This window comes from Xyrauchen texanus, chromosome 32 (assembly GCF_025860055.1).
Source record: "Xyrauchen texanus isolate HMW12.3.18 chromosome 32, RBS_HiC_50CHRs, whole genome shotgun sequence".
In the NCBI taxonomy this organism is placed as follows: Eukaryota; Metazoa; Chordata; class Actinopteri; order Cypriniformes; family Catostomidae; genus Xyrauchen; species Xyrauchen texanus.
The window spans coordinates 7,787,058-7,808,434 of NC_068307.1; the positions used below are offsets into that span (position 1 = coordinate 7,787,058).

Sequence of the window (21,377 nt, forward strand, 5' to 3'; positions counted from 1 at the left end):
CTCAGTTTCATATAATTCAGAATAGCATTCACTTATTTCAGTTTATCTAAGTGGTCAGTTCTAGAAAACAATGTTAATAGAGTTATTACAGTCACTTTTCAGTTCACAGGTCATCAAATATACTTTTAAAGGTACACTCAGCAAATGTTCTTAATAAATACAATAAAAAAAGTTTACTCCTAAAGGAATAAATAGTATTTTGAAAAAAATGGACTCATGAACGTATGGACTCATGAACCACTCACACAAGATGACGACTTGGGTCAGATCAGATTAGACAGTCAATTCCACATAGAGAGAGTCCCCTCATGTTAGAATCACATGACCAGCTGAATAATACTACTTGCATAATCTCTGTAACTGCCCTGTTATTTAACACTTTCACAAATTTTTTTATTTTATCCTCTTTTCTCCCCAATTTGTCAAGTCCAATTCCCACTACTTAGTAGGTCCTCATGGTGGCGCAGTTACTCACCTCAATCCGGTTGGCGGAGGACAAGTCTCCGTTGCCTAAATTTCTGAGATTGTCAATCTGCACATTTTATCACGTGGCTCACTGTGCATGACACCGGATACTCACAGCATGTGGAGGCTCATGCTTTTCTCCACGATCCATGCACAACTTACCACGCGCCCCATTGAGAGCGAGAACCACTAATCGCAACCACGAGGAGGTTACTCCATGTGACTCTCCCTAGCAACCGGGCCAATTTGGTTTCTTAGGAGATCTGGCTGGAGTCACTCAGCACACCCTGGATTCAAACTTGTGACTCCAGGGGTGGTAGTCAGCATCAATACTCGCTGAGCTACCCAGGCCCCTCTTTTGCTCAATTATTTAATAAATCATGGCTGATTGTGAATAGTGAAATTCTACAATGGCATCGCTAACTGAAAACTATTGCGTTTAAATGATGATGCACCCACACATCTAGGTGTCAGACAAGTCCAAGATGACATAAACAAAAAATATACTGAGAGCACCTTTATGCTTTCTCTCTTCACAGACTAAGTGAAATCACTTAATCAAGTAAAATGAGTTATCAGTAAGCTCAATAAATAAAGGTTTTAACGTTATAGGCCTACTTGATTCATACTACTAAAAAGTTCTTTAGATGGAATGGGACCATCACATATGGCAATGGCCATTTCTAAAGGCCATTTTTTTACTGATTATTTAGAACTTTTTTATGCTGTAGAATGAAATAAAAGAAGTGTATAATGGTTGATTAGTATTTTGCCTTGTTTAACCAATGCTCACATTTAGGCTTGCACCAGCAGTTGGCCTATTTTTGTGAAGATGAGAGATGTACGTCCCCAATTCCAAAAAAGATGTGACAGAAAGAAAAATGCTAATAGAAACAAAAAGGAGTCATTTGTAAATTATTCACACTTTGCTATATTGAAAGCACTACAACTACACATTATATGACGTGTTACCTTGTAAATTTGATAGTTTTTTCGAAAATGAACAGTAAACAGGTGAGGCAGAACTTTGTGTCATAATACTGTATACTGTATAAGGAGCCTCCAAAATCAGCCTAGTCCTTCAAGAGCAAGGATAATTCGAGATTCATCAATTTGCCAACAGATGCGTCAGCACATAATCCTGCACTTTGAGAACAATGTTCCCCAAAGACAACTTGGTAGGATTTTTGGCATTTCACCTTCTTAGTGCACAATATAGTGAAAAGATTCAAGGAAAATTTTCAAGTGCGTAAAGGGCAAGACAAAAACCATTTGTGAATGTGTGTGATCTCTGATCCTTCAGACGTCACTGTCTTAAAAAAACATCATTCATCTGTAATGGATATCATGGACATGGGCTTGGGATTACTTTAGTAAACCTTTGTTAGTCAAAACCACTCGCCGCTGCATCCACAGATGAAGTTAAGACTTTATAATGCAAAGCAGAAGCCATACATCAACACTGTCAAGAAGCGCTGCTGACTTCTTTGGGCTCGGTCTCATCTTAATTGGAAAGTAGAAGAGTGGAACCATGTTTTTTGGTACGATGAGTCCACATTTCAAATACGTTTTGAAAAACACAGCCATCATGTTCTCCAGGCCAAAGAGGAAAAGGACCATCCAAGCTGTTATTAACGTCAGGTCCAAAAGCCAGTGTCTGTATGGGCCAGGGGTGTGTCAGTGCCCATGGCATGGGTAACTTGCACATCTGTGAGAACACCATGAATGCAGACAGATATGTACAAATTTTGGAGCAACATATACTGCCATCCAGCATCATCTTTTCCATGGACATATTCCATGGAGCGGTGGAGGCGTAGTGGGCTAAAGCAATTAACTGGTAAGCAGAAGGTTGCTGGTTCAATCCCCACTGCCACCACCATTGTGTCCTTGAGCAAGGCACTTAACTCCAGGTTGTTCTGGGGGGATTGTCCCTGTAATAAGGGCACTGTAAGTCGCTTTGGATAAAAGCTTCTGCCAAATGCATAAATGTAAATGGACATCCCAGAATTTTCAGCAGGACTTTCAACTTCCAACCATATACTGGCCGAATAAGCAGAGAGTGCGGGTGCTAGATTGGCCTGCCTGTAGTCCTGACAATCTCCAATTGAGAATCTGTGGTGCATTATAAAGCACACAATACGACAACGAAGACCCCAGCTAAATGTGCAGCTAAATAAGTGTTATTAGAAGAAATGTGCGGCTAAATAAGTGTTATTAGAAGAAATGTGCAGCTAAATAAGTGTTATTAGAAGAAATGTGCAGCTAAATAAGTGTTATTAGAAGAAATGTGCGGCTAAATAAGTGTTATTAGAAGAAATGTGCAGCTAAATAAGTGTTATTAGAAGAAATGTGCAGCTAAATAAGTGTTATTAGAAGAAATGTGCGGCTAAATAAGTGTTATTAGAAGAAATGTGATGTTTCACAGTGGTAAACTGTCCCAACTTATTTGAAGCATCATCTGATTGCAATCATCTGATTTGAAATTAAAGAGAAACAAAAATGAAATTCACAGGGTAAAACATCATATAATGTTTAGTTGTAGTGCATTAAAAGTCATATAATATGTAGTTGTAGTGCTTTAAAAATAGCAAATGAATATAATTTACAAATCACTCCTTTTTGGTTTTGTTAGCATTTTTCATACTTTCCCAACTTTTTCAGAATTGGAGTTGTAGGACACAAAGGCGCAAATTAGCATTTCGAAGCTGTGTTATATATGGTCTTTGTGTCTTTAGCAACTGGCAAAACAATGATTAACCTAAATATGATAGCATTCAGAGTTTAGGTAAAGAACAGATTGGTTCTACCTAACAGCCGGGCCTAACAAGCTATACAATAAACAATCATAATTTTGGTTCTATGATGTTTGGTAGGCTTATGTTTTACCTAAAGAATATTTTGTTTATTTATAAGATCGGTCTATAATTATATATATATATATATATATATATATATATATATATATATATATATATATATATATATATATATATATATATATATATATATTTATTTATTTATTTATTTATTTTAAATTATTTATTTATTATTATTATTTTTTATTTATTATTATTATTTTTTCAAACATAACCAACCCTTTAAAAACATGGTTATTAGACAGTCAATGCTTTGATATTTCCATAGGAGGTCACTATAGTCCTACTTGTTGTTCCTAGTCATTGCACTGCACATGTAGAAGCCAAACGTTTGCTGCTCAAACAGTAGGTCGACTCAAAAATAAAGTAAAGAAAGACTTAAAATCTGCCTGAAACATCACATAATATTAACTATGGATAAGATAATGATTTGTCTAATTCATATAATTCCATCTGTTACATGTTTAATAATTTCAGATTTGTGCATTCCAACCTGTGTCATGAACTTATTAACTAAAATGTATCACGAAAACAAATTAAATTAGAGCCAATATAAGTTTTATTTAATACAAATAAAAACAGCTTCTATTACAAATAAATAATCTAAATAATAAGCCATGTAATCATAATGAACCTTCAAATAACATCCTGATTCTTTTTGTCATATAAAAATAAAATAAAATTTTTCCTTTTAATATGTCTCCTTCCCAAACCTTTAAATCAGTATCAAAAGTGTATATAGCTGCCTGATAAAATGCCTTAGCTGGAACTATGTTGATGTAATGACACAAGAGATATAGCTTGGACACACACAGCAGTCCAAATACATCATAAGACTATAATGGAAACAGTCTCAGCTCATCCATGATGCTGAGGGTTATTATCTGTGATTTCATATAGACACATGTATGAATCGCACAGCAGTCTGCGCACCAACTCAGTGCACTGATTCAGATCAGCTGAGGAGAGCTCCTCTTCAGACTGGGAAAGAAAGTCTCCAACCTCAGGGCAGGCCATAATCACCGGAATATTGTATCCATTGTTATCATCCCCTAAGGATAAAAATAGGATAGTCGTACAGTCAGTAAAAGAGTGATAGTAACAAGAAGAGTTACTATGAAACCTCAGAAATAAATAATTATAAAGGGATCTAGGGCAAATCAAAAACAGTGATTATGTATCACTGTATATGTTGGTGCTTCAGTATAATTTATGACATACCACATCGGTCAGCCATGCTATCAAAGAAGATCCATGATCGTGGGTCAGGGCCGTATTTGACAAAAGAGACATAATGGCTGGTTTTAATACAAATAACTGCAAAGAGCTTCATCTGGTGCCTCTGTACAGGTGCATTTGCTGGAAGATGATCAGGGACTGTAAGTTTGTGAGGAATGTGTCCCTGTCGGGAGGGATGCATGTGAACCTAAAAACAGCAAGAACAGTTTGGGTTTGACAGTTAGTGAAGGGACAATAATGAATGACAGTGAAAAAACAAGGATAGAGGGAAGACTCTGAATAGAGAACTTACAGGAGGGATTCCATCAGCATTATAGCAAAGGAGATGAAAGGTAAGAAAAGGCAGAATTTGCTTTTAGCTTCAGGTGAACTACCTGTGTGTTGCAGGTGGAGCAGTACTGCTTGATTCTGCCCGGTTGAAGCTTACGGTCCGTCAAGCACTGGGCACACTCATATTCCGCTAGATGGCCACATAGAAAACACTCTCCGGGGGCTGCCAGAGAAAAGAGAAGTTGAGAATTTGCACCTGCAATGTCACAAGTTCACTGGTTCATCAAGCCTAGATGGAATTTGTGACAGAAATCAAGTATTTTTCAGCCTAAGTAAGGTGCATTTTAATCACCACAGAAGCACACCAAGTATTAACTATCACCAAAACGCAGAATGAGATGTTTTTGTCTGCAAGCACATTTAATGTGGATTTCAGAGTGGCGACTGACTAATGTGAATCATGAATGTGGCTTGATGATTAATGATGTAGGAAAGCGGATAGCCACAGTCTACAGGCAGATTAATATTGTGGTGGATGGAAGTTTAGAGATTTAATGCCCATTGCAATGAAAATGCAACCTATGGGGAGACTAGCTCTTTCAATGTAGTAAAACACCCACTTAGACTTTAGGGAAATGTTTTGGATGACTTGAATTGGTGCTTTTTTTAGTGCATTTCTGTCTTTATACGTTGGAAGGCTTTGTTTTGATGTCAATAAAGCATTATATTGTTACATATTTTTTTTTTTTAAAAAACTCCTAAGATGGAAAAAAAAAGCATTTTTACAGGAAAAGGAGTATACTGTAGGCCTATATAGTGTCAAATTTCAGCACTTTCAAAATCTGTGATTAATCGCGATTAACTACAAAAAAGTATGCGATTAATCGCAGTTAAAATGTTAACTGACAGACAGCAATAGTTTCTGACCAATCCTATCTTAGCAACTGTTGCTGTCTACCATTTCTCTACAAGCACTTGCTTTTTTTCCAATGGGAGTCTACGAGAGTAATATGTGTTTGAGTAGTTTTATGCCAAATTTTATAGAAATGATCTGGGTCCATGGCCGTATACACCATTGAGGTCACCGAAGTCCGGACCTCGGTATTTTTTCCCGAGTAGTATATTAAAAGTCATAAAATAATTACCTTATAATAACTCTTTGGTGCCGCAAAGATAACCAACCTTCTCAGGTGTCTGCTTGCTTGAGTTAACTAATGAAATCGGCTGGGGGTGGGCTTTGTGCTCCACTGAGCTGGACTATGTCAACAAACTGGGCAGAGCAGGCACCTTAACGGCCAAAGCGTAATGAGGCAACTAGAGAAACAGACTGATAATGATACGCTTTTCTTTCATATTGTTCAGGGTTGAAATGCATGTTAAAATGACGAGGTAACCACTATATATTATTATTATCATTGCAAGATTATCCTAGCAGAGGCCGGTAACATTTGCAAATAAATTATCTCATTTAAACAATGTAGGCCTAATTACCACAGAGATATATGTTCTTTAGAGTGTTATTGTAATTAGAGTGAAGAATATAGGTTCAGTTGAATTTCATAAGTATAGTGTCATAATATAGTATCATACTATTGTATAGATATAATTGTGTATAAAACACATTTTTCCTATATTTATGTACTGCTTCAGACACATTCTTAGAATTCAAATCCAAAAAGATATTTTATGCTACTGCACACTGACATGGTTTTAAAGCTATTATTATCCAACGTCTTAAAATGCACATATGTCGACGAGGGAAATCAATACTTTTCACCCACCAAAACCGCTAGCAAACTTAGTTTTTGGATACGGCCACGTCTGGGTCACTTGTAATAGCGACTATGAGAGGATACACGCAGCGTTTTATCTTTCTTTTTACATTTTTTTTTTAAATTAATCTCGATAAGAGCATGCTATGAATTAAACTGTCAGCCCTAATTACCAAATGAACATATATAACATCAGCAAGGACACCTACATTTTCTCCAAGGTAAATACAAGCTAATAATGTAACATAAATTAATTTATGTATTGATTCAGGTCTTAGTAAAGGTGATAGTAAATAAAGTGTTTACAGCCTCATAGTAAGTGTGTTTTAAAATGTTATGAGCAATTCTGTTCACTTGCACTAATGTCATCTGGTGTGCTTTTTGCTATTAAATTATCTGATTCACAGTCTCCACAGTTTTCAATCAAATTACTGTGTGATTTAACTATTTCTTTTACAAAAAATGTCAGATAAATATGCTTTGAAATGTAACTCTTCATTCCAAACCACATACAAATATTATCAATTATTTTCACCAATCTCCCAATCATCCCTATGGGAAGTTCTGCAGAGCTTGTCAGAGCGAGCAGCAGTACCAAAGGGGGGTGGAGCTTAGCAAAGGGTCAATTGGTATAGGCGTTATAAAATATAAAGGTGGAGATGGGGAAGTGGAGGTGGAGGGATGCTGGGAGAATTGTCACTGCTGTGAGGAAAAGAGCTGCTTATACTGTATACCCTTAGATGAATTAGCTTCTCCCGAATGTACATTTGGAACTTCATATTGTTATATCTGATTCCCAATGATGTAACTACGTATTCAGGATTATTAATAGTTTAATAATCAACCATGGAAAAATCCCATATGTGTATTATGAATATTGGGTGGAACATGTCCCTCTCAATGGCTACGGTGATTACAGCCCTGCTGATTCTACAGAACAAGTGTTATCAGGATCAGAAAGGTTCACTTAGAAGTAAGCTATGCTTAATAAACTCACCACAATGCAAAATGTCTGTGATGTCCAGCTCTGTTGAGGGAATGATTTTAGAAAACATCTTGAACTTCTTTCCGTACCGTGGCATCTGAACTATCAGGCAAGATGGAATCTGAAATAAATAAAGGTTTTATTAATAATGCACACTTCTATTTAAGTATGTTGTTGTTTTAGATATTTGGTATCCATAGACAGTTAAGAAGACGTTAACAAACCTCTGTGAATTTGAGATCACAAGTCACAAAAGAGGTCTCAAGCAGCTGTTGAACTGAAGGCACTGCTCCCACCTGATTCTTTTCTACGATGATCTGATGCATATAGGCATCCCGTGATGACTCTCCATGTGACCTGTAAGAGCACATCCAGGCATTAATATACACAGTTTAAGTGAAGGCTGCTTATTTAAAAATGTAAAGTGTTTCCTTAATATACACTTTGTCAACATCTGAAACACTGTGCTTGCAGGATCTAGAGTGAAATAAAAATACTTTTTCATCTCTATGTGCATAACCAATTTGTTCGAGGTCTGTGACATATTTGGGATCAATGTCAAAATATATCTACTGTATGTAAAGTCTCAGATAAACAGACATGGACAAGTAGTGCAACTGAAACAAACCTGATTTTAAGCAATGGCTCTATGTGTAAAACATGCTTTAGTAGGATGGTGATGAACTCCTCTGTATCTGTAGGAAATAACCATGAAATTGTCTTAATGATCAGAGTATCAGTGCCTTCAGTAGTTTCATCAGTACTAGCTGGAGTTATTTTTGTTTCGCCCCTGAGCATGAAGCATTTTTCATCTAATAATTGTAATAGCAGCCAATAAATATCCAATTACATCAAACAAGGAAATAGCCCCCAATTATCTAAGGAATACCTTTCTCTTCTGTGGCAAATGACTTGCAGCCAAGCTGTTTACGAAAGTGCATTACACTTTCTGCTGGAACAAAACCAGATCTGTAGAGAGAGGAAGAGGTTTTATGTAATGATTGTGAATTCAATGATGATTATAAATGCATAAACCCCTATGAAGTGTGCTTCCTCAAGCCCCACTGTAATATGTGTGTGATGTATTACACTATATCAAGGGGTTTAAGGTTTGGCCTGAACAAAATCTGTTGTCTTGAGGTAAGAGGTTAACATATGAGAAAAGAGTTTTTACCTGCGTAAACAGTTCACAATATCCCGTCTTAAAATGCGTGAAATGTCTTCCTCTTTATCTGCCGATTTGTTTAATACTCTGTCAAATGCTACAGATGATGTGAAAAGACTGTAAAAGCAGAGAAAAAGAAACATGTTATCAACACATTTGAGGAATTGACAACAGAATTATATCAATAGCATTTACAAAAATACTAAGTGCAACAGGTTACATGCTTCTTGAGATTCTTACCTGAAAAGCGTGGCATCGAGATAGCAGGAATTCAACTGACCTTGGATTCCCTTCATTCTGCCCACCAGACGAGACAATACTTCTGGCTCAGCAACAGGGGGAACATCTTCATTTAAATCTTCCAGGAGTGTGACTAAAGGAAAATATGTAGATTTTATAACATAGCCTCTTTTTGTTTTCTGTATGGATAATACATGCGTCTATCCATCACAGGGCAGTATAGGTGGAATAATTAAGCTAATTTAAAGGTGCAGAGTGTCATTGGGCCACTAGTGGCAATAAATGAAATAGAGTGTAACAGTGCCCGGACACTGTTTCACACAACAGTGTTTCCGGAAGTTTTTTCATATAAATTTTTTCATTAGACATTTCATAAATACCTTTATAAAAGAATTGTAAGCAATTTACCAAACCAACCACCTCCGAAGTGAATCGCGACACTGCAAAATTTTATTTGAAGCAAAAAAGTATTTGAAAATCAGACAAAAAGACACAGGTACAAGATTGTGTACTTAACGTCTTTAATGAGGAAATGAACTACAATCCTATGAAGCGAAGCATTGCGAATGATGTAATCAAATGAAAAACTATGGAAAAATAAAAAGCTATTGATTTAAAGTTGTTCATTATAAGTACAGAAACAATATATTTTAGTTTTATTGCAAAAAATTCGATATTCAAAAATATATAAGAGTGTAGGGAGACCAACTCGATTGTGTCATTCACAGTAGGTCATGCAAGTTGGCGGTCGCTACAGTGCTTGTTTGGCATGCTTTGTTTGCTGCGACTCACTGATTGGTGGAGCTTTTTCTTCAGAATCATGGGAAGTGTAGTTCTTCACCAGGAATTCTGCTATTAAACACTATTTCTAAAATTAAGTTGAAATAACTCTGACTGATGGCTTCAACAGAAGCATATACCATTGATTAACAACCTTGGAGCTCATGGTAGGTCTGTCTTTAAAGGTGTTTTAAGATTAAAGGCTTTAATTGTTTAAATATAATTTGCCTATGGAAATATTAAAGGGATTTTTACTTCTGGAACCCTTCTGTTACACTCTATTGCAAAAATAATGATTGTTTTCAAGCAGGTTTCTCAAACACTCCCCATTTTGCTACAGTTCTAAAAAATGTTAAGCTCCGCCCCACATTTTGAACATTGGTTAAACCAATGTTGCTTTGTCGGGCTGCTCAAACAAAAGCAATGTTGAATTCACTACAGAGCAACAGTGTTTACTCTTCAGGAAAATCAATCTATAGATGGCTAAGTTATAGGTTTCTCTGCATATTAAACTGGGGTAAGAGAAAGTATTTTAAGTGTTTAAGTACTTTAATCTGTAAAATAAACCACAGAAAATCTCACTTGAGGGTGTTTCAGGTGGTTTCGGGATCTCGGTCAAAGTCAACAGAAACCTACTGTCCGGCTTGCAATTGTTCAAGGGCACAAACAATGCTCTGTTTCCTTGACAGGTGAAATACTGCTTTGTACCAAACATCCCATCTGAACAAGTTGTCATCTCATTTTCCTGAAAGGATTTTACATATTTAATAATATGCTCTCATGCACAACACACCATAGTAGAATGGCAGATGTTTTGAACTGAATAAAATGTTGATGGAACAGCTCACCAGCTCAAGTCCCACCCAGCAATTTTTCTTTCTTTCTGGAACTCCAATCCACCTGATAACCCCATATATGGTCAGGCCATTCCCAGTTATGACCTCCACCATGGATCCCACCTCTAACGAATAATCGGACAAGGCCTGAATGGACATAAACTGTTTGGAGAGTGTACTTCCTTTTCTTGCATTGCGTGAGTTGAGAGCTGGCATAGAATTGATGTGAGACACAGCTTTCAAGCCTAAGAAGGGTAAAAATAGATAAATCACCTGATTTTAGGTATCATGTCATATCACTTGAGGTATCATCACCTGATTTCATTCTGAAGTCATGTGACCCCATTAAAGTCTTAGTATGTATGCAACGAAGTATGCTAGAAGCTTGTGCTATGAATTGTTCACAGTGCTTTGAGACTGATAATACATAGCTTTCCTTAGACAGTATTTCCAGTTTAAGATAACAATCTTTTACATGGTAAAAAAAACATCATAAGATCTCTCTCTTAACCTACAATAGCCCCCTTCTGCAGGCATTTGTGGGTTAACAGCTCACAAAACTGATTCGTTGAACATGTTTTCCTGAACTAAAAAAACTAATAAAAACTGACCCAAAGCAAGGCCATCTCTCAGTGGTTGCCTGGTGTTTAAATGTGACGGAGCCACCTGGACAATGTCAGCTGCACTGAACAAGGGCAGAGGGGAAGGCTTCTTTGTCAAAATATCTTGCTCATTGTCCTGTGAGAAAAATCAAAATTATAACAATAGTGTAACAATTTTCAAGTTTTTTTTTTATATGTTATCTAGAGGTTGATTGACATATGGTTGTCATAGTTAAACAGTGAATGTTTTGATTATATAACACACAACTATAGCATGGTGATTCAGACTGTGATAAGGGAATTTTTGTACATATGGTGGCACCAAAACATATTTGGACACTTAAGGCATACTGAAAATGCATGAATTTTAATGCATACCAACTGGCATCTACAAACAACTAATGTAAGATCTTTTCTCACTTTACTTTTCTTAGCTATGTTCACAATTACATGTACTAAGTGGTCCCAAAGTCATTTTAATTAAATGTATAAAGTCAGTTATAGCCTTAAAGGAATATTCCATGTTCAATACAAGTTAAGTTCAATTGACAGCATTTGTGGCATGATGTTGATTGCCACAAAAATTAATTTGGACTCGTTCCTCCTTTTCTTTAAAAAAGCAAAAAGTTAGATTACAGTGAGGCGCCTACAATGGAAGTGAATGGGGCCAAATTTTGGAGGGTTTAAAGACAGAAATTTGAAACTTAGAACTTACATTAATTCTTCTGTTAAAAATTGGATATTAATTTACTCAGAAAAGATTAGTAAATATTTTTAATCACACTAAAATCATCTTAAAACACATACTTTTATGTCTTGTGGCTATGGCTGCTTTTGAAACTGTTAGTATTTTATCATTTACGCTTTGGTCCCATTCACTTCAATTGCAAGTCCCTCACTGTAGCCTCGATATTTTTTTTAAGGATTTAAACATTTTATGATTGTATGATTTTAATCATGAATTATGCTGTCGAGTTTTTATTTTTGTTTAAGTATGAACAAGTCGAAATTATCTTTTCTGGTAATCAACATAATGCCACAAATGCTGCTGATATAGCTTCACTTGTATTAATAATACTTGATAAAACTAAAATGCATGCATTTCAGAATTCATCCCCTCTGACTAAAAATACTTGTCTATTATTTAGAGGAAAATAAAAACACCTCACCACTAACTCCAGCTCAAATCCCAGCATCTGCAAGCCCCCTGCATTGTCTTTCTTGCCTGTTTGCATCAGATTCTTGACTAGACATGGTTGAAAGCCCTTCTTGTATCTGACCACCACGAGATCATCCTGAGCAAGGTCACAGATTGCACTGAAGAGCTGAACATTGCACAGGAGCTCCAGTCGCTTGCTGGCAGGAGAAACGAACAAAAGTAGCTGAGCCTGATGCTGTGAGAGTAGGTATATGTCCTCCTTCTTCACCGTGCCACTACTCTTCACTCTACCACCACCTCCATAAACCACTCCGATGAGATCTTCTGCTGGTGTCTCTGCATCTGCGCACCCAATAGTCCCCCGACTTAAGCCCTTCTTAGTCTTTCTTATTACAATAAAGTGCTGCTCCTTTTGGTCTTCATTCAGTTCCATGTTAAATAAATGAGAACTCAGAAGCACAATGTTTGCTCATTGCAGTGTGCTTGTATTATGACACCAGTCGCTCTGTGAAGACAGTGAAATGTCTTTTATCTATGCGCTTATTGTGATGTCATGCACATTCCATTATTGACATGTGTTAAAAGGAAAGCATATGACACAAAAATGTCCTAAATTCCTGACCTCTGTGCAAACCAGGAAACCAGGGCACATAGAAAAAAAAACATGAATTAATATATACTCTATACTGTATGTATATGTTGTGGTTTGCATTGCCAGAGGTTGTGGACATCAGCTTAGCTGAATCAGAATTGGTCTATGATGCCAAAAAAAAAAAAAAAAAAGAAAAGAAAAAATCAATATAGGTAGCTATCCTGCTATCTTCTGAGACACAACCTCTAAATGTGATTTAACCCTTCTGTTTTATTTGGGTAATTTTTGTTTAACCTTATATTGTGTTCCGGTCAAAACTGATTAACTTTTTTTCTGAAAACTGTAGATTATTTCATCCATTTGGAATAAAATATAAATTTCCATTTCAACACAACATTTATTTAAAGATCATTTTCCAAAAAAATTATATGTTCTTTCACTTTGTTACCTGCGGTGTTCCTGGTCTAAAGTGAAGTAATGTTGGTCTACCTATCATTATGAGGACTTTCCATAGACATAATGTTTTTATACTGTAAAAACTATATATTCTATACCCTAACCCTACTCCTAAACCTAACCCTCACAGAAAACTTTCTGCATTTTTACATTTCCAATAAAACATTGTTTAATATGTTTTTTAAGCTATTTAAATTATGGGGACACTAGAAATGTCCTCATAAACCACATTTATAGCATAATACCATTATAATTACCAGTTTATAACCTAAAAAAATTGTCCTCGTAAACCACATAAACATGCCCACACAAACACACACACACAAACACAAACACACACACACATATGTTGGTGCGACTATCCTTGTGAGGACACTTAATGATTTTTATAATTTATGAACTATATATTCTATCCCCTAACCTTACCCCTAAACCTAGCCCTCACAATAAACTTTCTGCATTTTTACATTTTCAAAAAAAATTGTTTTAAGTTATTTGAATTATGGTCCTCATAAACCATGTTTATAGCATAATACTCCATGTACAGTATACTCTTTGAGGAATATTTCAAGATCTTAACATATTATGCTGTTTGGTCTCGTTTGAATCAGGATAGTCTGCTAATAGTAACGATGTGCCATTGTCTATGTTATAAGTATGTTTCAAGATGTAATAAGAATAAACATGACAAACAGTTCCTCCTATTTATTATCTTTATGTGTGTCAGTGGGAATTTCATACATCAATACCCACTGCCGTTTGGCCTCCAAGTGAAACAAATGTGTTTATTACATATTACTAATTTACTTAGTATAACACACGGCTATCTTGTCTTTTTTACGCTTTTACCAACTCTGAATATAACTGCTGTGATACCAAATTCGCAAATGATGAGAACAAAACCGTTCTAATTTGTCAGCAAATTAGAAAGCATTAATAAAGAATTGGTAGGATCAGCTATATGCATTGTAAAGTCTATTATGTTTAGATCAAGCAAGTGGTTGTTATTTCATTACATAATTATTATTTGTATTTATTTTTCTGCAGGGAGTTCCCCCCACTAGCCCGGTATAAGATCAGTCCAATGAATCCTTCTATCAATAAAAAATATATATATTTTGAAATGCAATATATTCGGATAATAATGCAATATGAGATCATTATTAACAATCTTAGTGGGCCGGTAATTTTTGATCAGGAACACAAAAGGTGATAGCAAAACAACTAACACAACACAAGGGTTAAAAGTTTAAATCAGGTTAAAAATTATTTTAATGAAATCTCTTTATATTTATGCAATATCAGGCTGTTTTGGGTGGTTATTCAGGCATTGCTAGGTGGTTGCTAAAGCATTAATAAATGGTAGCAAGATGGTTGCTTATAAGCCCAAGTAAAAAGTGTGCATCCCCAAGTCTCTGTTGTATTGATCACTAGATTTGTGATGTAAAAAGGGGACCTGTTCAACGGAAGTTTATGAGATTTTTTTGCTCGTTTTTCGTCTGCCAGGCGAACGTTCTGAAATATAAATCTTTTGTGTTTGTGTGTAAAAAGTCACTCAAAATAAAGGATTTACTTTATATATATTTTAAAATTTTGATACACTGTCATACTGTATATGTGGCAGTCTTTTCAGATGAAATACTACAACAGTATAAAAGCTTTTGTTTAGTGTGAAAAAACAAGCCTATGTCAATGTTTATAATCAAAATGGAGGTGTGCCGTATATACTCTGGGACTTTTCTGAGCCGAGCAGAACAGCTGTTAGGAAATTTGTACAAAACAGAAAGGTTACATTTAACAGGAGCTACGCAAATAAAAAGGAAGAATATTTTGAGCACATTGAAGACAGCTGCGTACAATTCAAAGACTCCATAATCACCTCTTTAATGGCTCATTGTGGGTTTTGTACTCATTTATTGTGGTGGAAAGCAGCTGACCTCTTTAACTTGATGAGCTTGTCTTGTAACTTATTCTTTTCAAAGCTAAATACTTTCTTGAGTGCTAGAGTCATTGTATTGGGTGAGTTCAGTGCCAACAGTTGTCCTATATGAAAAAAGAAATGAAACAGAGGTAAAAGCACCCTATGTTTTTATATTGCCTACCTATGTAATAGAATTATATTATAATTCTAAGAAAGCATCTATAATAATCCACATATATGGTCTAAAGAATTCTTCCAGGAGCCCAGAAAAGTAGACAAAATGTGATTCAAATAGTGAGAAATCTGTAATAGGTTCACATACTGCTATAGGTATTCATATATCTATAAACAGGATAAACTATAAAAAAAAATCCTTTGGAAAAAAACAGAAGCTTAAAAAAAATCTATTACCAGACTGGACAATAAAAGTGCCTTTTTAGCAATTCAGTGATAATCTTTAAAAAAATAAATAAATACAAAATTACATGATTTTATATATTCGTAAATGTGAGATACCTTTAAGATACCAGTTACTACCTGCCATGTGGACAATACTTTGACATGCAAATAACTGTTTTAGCATACTTATTTTTTTACTTTTCCCATGTGCTCTCAATTAAATTAAGTATACGGCCACATAAACTAACCGAACACTTTATTAGGAACACCTGTACATCTAATTATTCATGCGATTATCTAAGCAGCCAATCATTTGGCAGCACTGCAATGCATAAAATCATCCCGATATGGGTCAGGAGCGTCAATTAATGTTCACATTAACTATCAGAATGGGGGAAAAACGCGATCTCAGTGATCTCGACCGTGGCATGTTTGTTGGTGCCAGACAAGCTGGTTTGAGTATTTCTGTAACTGCTGATCGGGGATTTTCACATACAACAGTCTCTAGAATGGTGAAAGGGTGTCAGAAAAAAAAAAACATCCAGTATGTGGCAGTTCTGTTCTGAAATGCCTGGTTGATGAGAGAGGTCAATGGAGAATGGCCAGACTGGTTCGAACTGATAGAAAGGCTACAGTAACTCAGATAACCACTCTGTACAATTGTAGTGAGCAGAAAAGCATCTCAGAATGCACAACATGTTGAACCTTGAGGCGGATGGACTACATCAGCAGAAAACCATGTCAGGCACTTTATTTGGACCATGTTCCTAATAATGTGCTCAGTTATTTAAATATTATACACAGTTCCATTGGGTTTGGCTTAACTTAAACAACTGGCTCTTTTTACCCCACTTCCCCTTAATGTGAGGTCAAGTTTTGGAGTATTATAGGAATTAACTTTTTCAATATTATTACTGACTGATTCTGGCTATCTACAACAATGCATGTGGTTGCATAGACCCCACCAACTTTTATCACAGTTTCCTCCTCTTTTACAAAGAATCTGACACCACTATCAACTGTCACAAGCCAACATGTGGCATCTTAAATCATGCACCTGCATCAAACGTTCTGACTCTCTCTCTGCAAGTATCAGATAAAACTGATAGTACATGGACAGAAAAGAATCCCCAGAAAACTAAACATGCCACGTGGCATTGTTGAAATAAGTCAAAACTTATCTTGAAATCGGACGATCTAAGGCCTGTACCATGAAGGTCGCTTGGTATCATGATGCAGCTTATCAACTTTCTCTGTCAACTCCGGCTTCGATCCAGACTTTAAGATTAGATTACTTGCTCATGCACATGAACAAGTGACGTTTTTATATTTATTTGAATTTAAAACTTTGTATATCATTCATTTTTACAAATAAATATAGTCTACTATTGATTGCAAAATGAATAGAGAGTATAGAGATGAATATTCTCCTTATTTCCTTTATCAAAATCTACCAGTTAGTATATCAAAAAGCGTTATTAGACAATGGAATAATCTACTTTATAAATATATATATGGGCTAATAGGAAACCTAGAATAAGTCTTAAAATTCTTAATTTGTCAAAAAGGCTTGAATGACTAGAATTCCCAAATGTAATAAATTATTATAAAGATGCCAAAATTCAACCTATAATGATTTGGATGAATGAAGAATCTAAAGTGAAATGGAGTAAAATGGAAATGATAGTACTTTTAGAATTTGGTTAGAAAAAATGAAAAAAAATAATTTAATTAAGAAAGATATAGTTAAGTTACAAGAAATTGCTAAAGATCCTGATTTCATGCCAAACAGATTAGATAATACATTTAAGTTTGGGGCAGATAGAGGTCTGAAAATATATCATCAACTGTTCACTAATAAAGAAAGTATACCATTTCAAACCTAGCTAAAAAATATGAGCTTCCAAATTATTATTTTTTATAACACCTGGTATAAGTAAACACAATAGCATGGTAAAAGGGGATTTTGAGAGATTGTTGTGTAATTGGTGAGGATGGTCTTTACATAATTTCACCACTTAACTAGGACAGAGGACAAGATGCACATTATGAAGTATTTAGTAAGGTGATTCTTCATTGTTGTCAAAATAAAGCTTTGGGTGGGTATATAACAATGCCACACGATGTGGGGTCTGTTACACCATTGTGAATTATGTCTCTGCTGCACTTAAATACACTGTTCACAAGACAGCACCTCCATTCTATGAAATCTGCAATGTTTATGCTGCAGGATTATCATGTACCGAGAAATAAAGATGCAAAACTAAAAAAAAAAAAAAAATTTAAATAAATGACTGGGGAAAATGCGAGAAAGTCATTAATTACCATTCAGTGAACCACAGTGCCTTATAGACATAAAATAGTCTATAAAATAGCCTTTTATAGACATTTGCACTAGTGACAATGTAATTATGGTTGGGAGGGTTACTTTTGAAATGTATTTCACTACAGATTACAGAATACTTGCTGTAAAATGTCATTTGTAACACATTCCACTAGATTACTCAAGGTCAGTAACATAATCTCAGTAATTCAGATTTCTTCTTCAGCACAAGTAGATTTTTTCACTTGTTTTGACTATAAAAACTGCCAGTACAGTAAGGTAAAGTACATATGTTAAAAATTAATTATCTGAAAAACCTAAATATCTTATGCAGTGTTGTTTCTAAAACAAGATAAATCAGATTGATTGTTTTAAGGATTTTTAGATTTTTTTTTTATAGAATATGATTTTTGCCCTATTATCAAAGGTCTTACTAAAAATCTAGCATTTTAGCTTAGCGTAAAGCTGACAATTTACACAAGGTTTATTTCTATTTCTTCTGCTCCAAACTTACTTCAAACTTACTTCTCTATGAATGTAACTCATCATAAGAAAGTGTTTCACCGCTGTTCAAATGCACTTTGGATCAAGTCATTTATATGTTTAAATGTTTTCCATCTGAAAGGACTAAATATTAAATTAAACAAATGATAATAAAATGCAAAGTAATTTTTTTTATGTAACTGTATTCTAATTACCAGTGATTTAAATTATACCTGTAGTGGAATAAAGTTACTTATATTTTGTGACAATTGCATTTACAACTTTTTTTAAATTATGGCTTTTACTATCTGAAGTACCATTTTGAGAATTAGCATTCGATTTCTGCGAGTAATGACATTGTTTTTTATATTAAGAATTAATGTTTTTTTCGACTGCAAATGTAATCACAGATATCAAAATGGAGAACTTTCACTGGTATTAAATCCATTACTGATATCCAAATTTTGTATTTTAACTACTGAAAATGTATTAGTTGATATCTATAATTCATATCCTGCTTATAGTCACTTGCCCTAGGTCTGACCACAGGAAAAAAGGAAAAGGTCCACTTTCACGATTAAACCACTTTTTGTCATGAAAACAAAACACTGGCGCCCCCTCATGGAGTTTACAATGCACTGCATGACGATGACATCCATTCTGCACCAACTCAGAAACATACACGTGAAGTATCTGTCTTAAAGGGATATTTCATGAATTTAAATGCATGAATGTTAATGTAATAAAGTTTGTCCTGTTATTTTGTTCCATTGGTTCCTGTTTTGATAAAACTATTTGCCCCTGAAGTTGTATAATGGAAATAGTATTGTTTTGTCTTACCTAAAAGATTACGGCCCAACAATGCTTAAATATTTTTCCGTTGTTTACCATTGCATATTTATATAATGCCTTACCTAACTGCCTGTCATCTTTTGCAGTGAGCCGAGTACAGGACTGTTTCGCTACTCCATTCGTGCAACTCTTTGACCTCTATTATGTTGCCCCGATTTTCATGGTGATTATCACCTGTCTTATGCAGTGTTTGCTCACCACTGTTCAGGGAAGGGGAAGTACAGTGTTTGGTACTTAACATACAGTCTTACAAATGATCCTGCTCATGTTACAATTATCAGATGACAAAATTCCTGATTGTGCACTTTAAAATGTTGTCAAGTTATAAGAAGCCCAGTGTATTTTCTAATATTATTTTAATATAAATACAACAGACAATAGAAGAGTCCTTAATTTTATTGCTGCATAACAGTCTAAAAATTGTGCACTAGTAGGTAAAACAGACATGATTTTCTAGTGACCAACAAATATTTTAGAAATATATTTTTAGCTGCCATTGCATTTATTATGCACTACATTGTAAATAAAGAAAATGGTTCAGATATGTTCATATGATATCAAGCTTTTATTTACAACCAAGGCACTTGCATGTTTGTTGTTTCCTTGCATGTTGTGTTAAGCCCACTGTTAAGTGCAATGGTGGTTTGCGCTTTCTATTTAACTTAGTGACATAAGTTGCGATGGCCAGGCTGGTGAAGGATCATGTGATGAATGTGAGAGTAGTGTTGAGGAAGACACTGGCGATCATGGTTCTGACGCTGGTTGGCCCGGGCCTGAGCCCGCTGTATCCTGCCCACCTGGGCTACATTGACCAGAGCCCCAGCCTGAGAGACCAACCTCTGAGATATCCACCCACTGCTTCTAGCAACAGGGAAATTTGGTTTTACCTTGCTATGGAAAGAGTACAACACACTATGGGTAAAGCATGCATCTCTGTGAGAACTTGTGGTCAGTGATCAAGTCACAAAACTTCTTGCAGCTTGCCTGTATTTAGTGATGTCCACTTCTGATCGGATCACACAAAATTATTCTTAATACCAGGTGTAAACAGATTCAAAGTGATATTGACTTGCAAACGCTAAGCAGATTTCTAACACCTTTACCATGCATCATTGATCAAGCTGGCAGCACACTTCTCTGTGCTCGATGGACTTCCTATTAACTTGGATAAAGATGGGATGGAATGCACCTCACTGGATTCAGAGGATCCTCTCCATCTACAAGAGAAAAAAACAAACAGTTAACATCATATCTTGTAAAGGCACATCATGTTAAAGCAATAGTTCACCCAAAAATGAAAATTTTGTCATAATGTCCTCACTCTCATGTCATTCCAAACCCAACAAAATGTCATGTTTTAATAAAGATCCCCTTGCCTCTTTTCTGTATAATAGTAGTAGATTGTGCCTCACTTTAAAGCTTAAAAAAGGACCAAAAAGGTATTAAAGTAGTCCATGCGACACGTGCGCCATTTTCCAAGTCTTCTGAATACAAATGATAGAGCTGATAGGTGAGAAACAACTCTGAACGCATGTCATTTTTCAGCGAAAATCTTGCCGCACATTGTGCATTAATTAGTTATGAGAGAAGCATGCAAGCCACTGTGAAGCGAGCTTCTCTCATAACGCTTGTGAACATGATACATTACTTTCAGCCTGATCACATGAACATTACATTACTATGGCAACATTTTGGCAAAACAAAATTACGTGCTTCATTACAGGTTTTGCTGCCGTTTCCCAGTGTATCTCCAGCGGGGGGCGCCATAAGCGAGTGAAATGGTGTCGTAATCAGACATGGTTTTTATACTGAATATTAAATGGAGGTTTTAACTAGTAAAACGTACCTCCCTAATCTTAAACTTTAACTTACACCTAACCAATAGTGTTCTTAAAGCAAATGAGAGGTAAACAAAACAAACATCCTTACCCTAAACTCAAGTCAAGTCATTTTTATTTG

At 35.4% G+C, this 21,377-nt stretch overlaps 1 protein-coding gene across 1 annotated transcript; it reads right to left on the reverse strand.

Moving 5' to 3' along the window:
- Positions 1-3,896: 3,896 nt before the first annotated feature.
- On the reverse strand, positions 3,897-12,874 carry cyldb (cylindromatosis (turban tumor syndrome), b). Its single transcript, XM_052102036.1, has 13 exons — positions 12,403-12,874; positions 11,243-11,369; positions 10,644-10,876; positions 10,378-10,540; positions 9,016-9,148; positions 8,785-8,892; positions 8,500-8,579; positions 8,239-8,305; positions 7,835-7,967; positions 7,623-7,731; positions 4,958-5,076; positions 4,566-4,770; positions 3,897-4,396 (listed from the first exon to the last, which is right to left on the reverse strand). The coding sequence occupies exons 1-13, from the start codon at positions 12,823-12,825 to the stop codon at positions 4,203-4,205; spliced, it is 2,094 nt and encodes a 697-aa protein (XP_051957996.1). The 5' UTR covers positions 12,826-12,874; the 3' UTR covers positions 3,897-4,202.
- Positions 12,875-21,377: the final 8,503 nt, after the last annotated feature.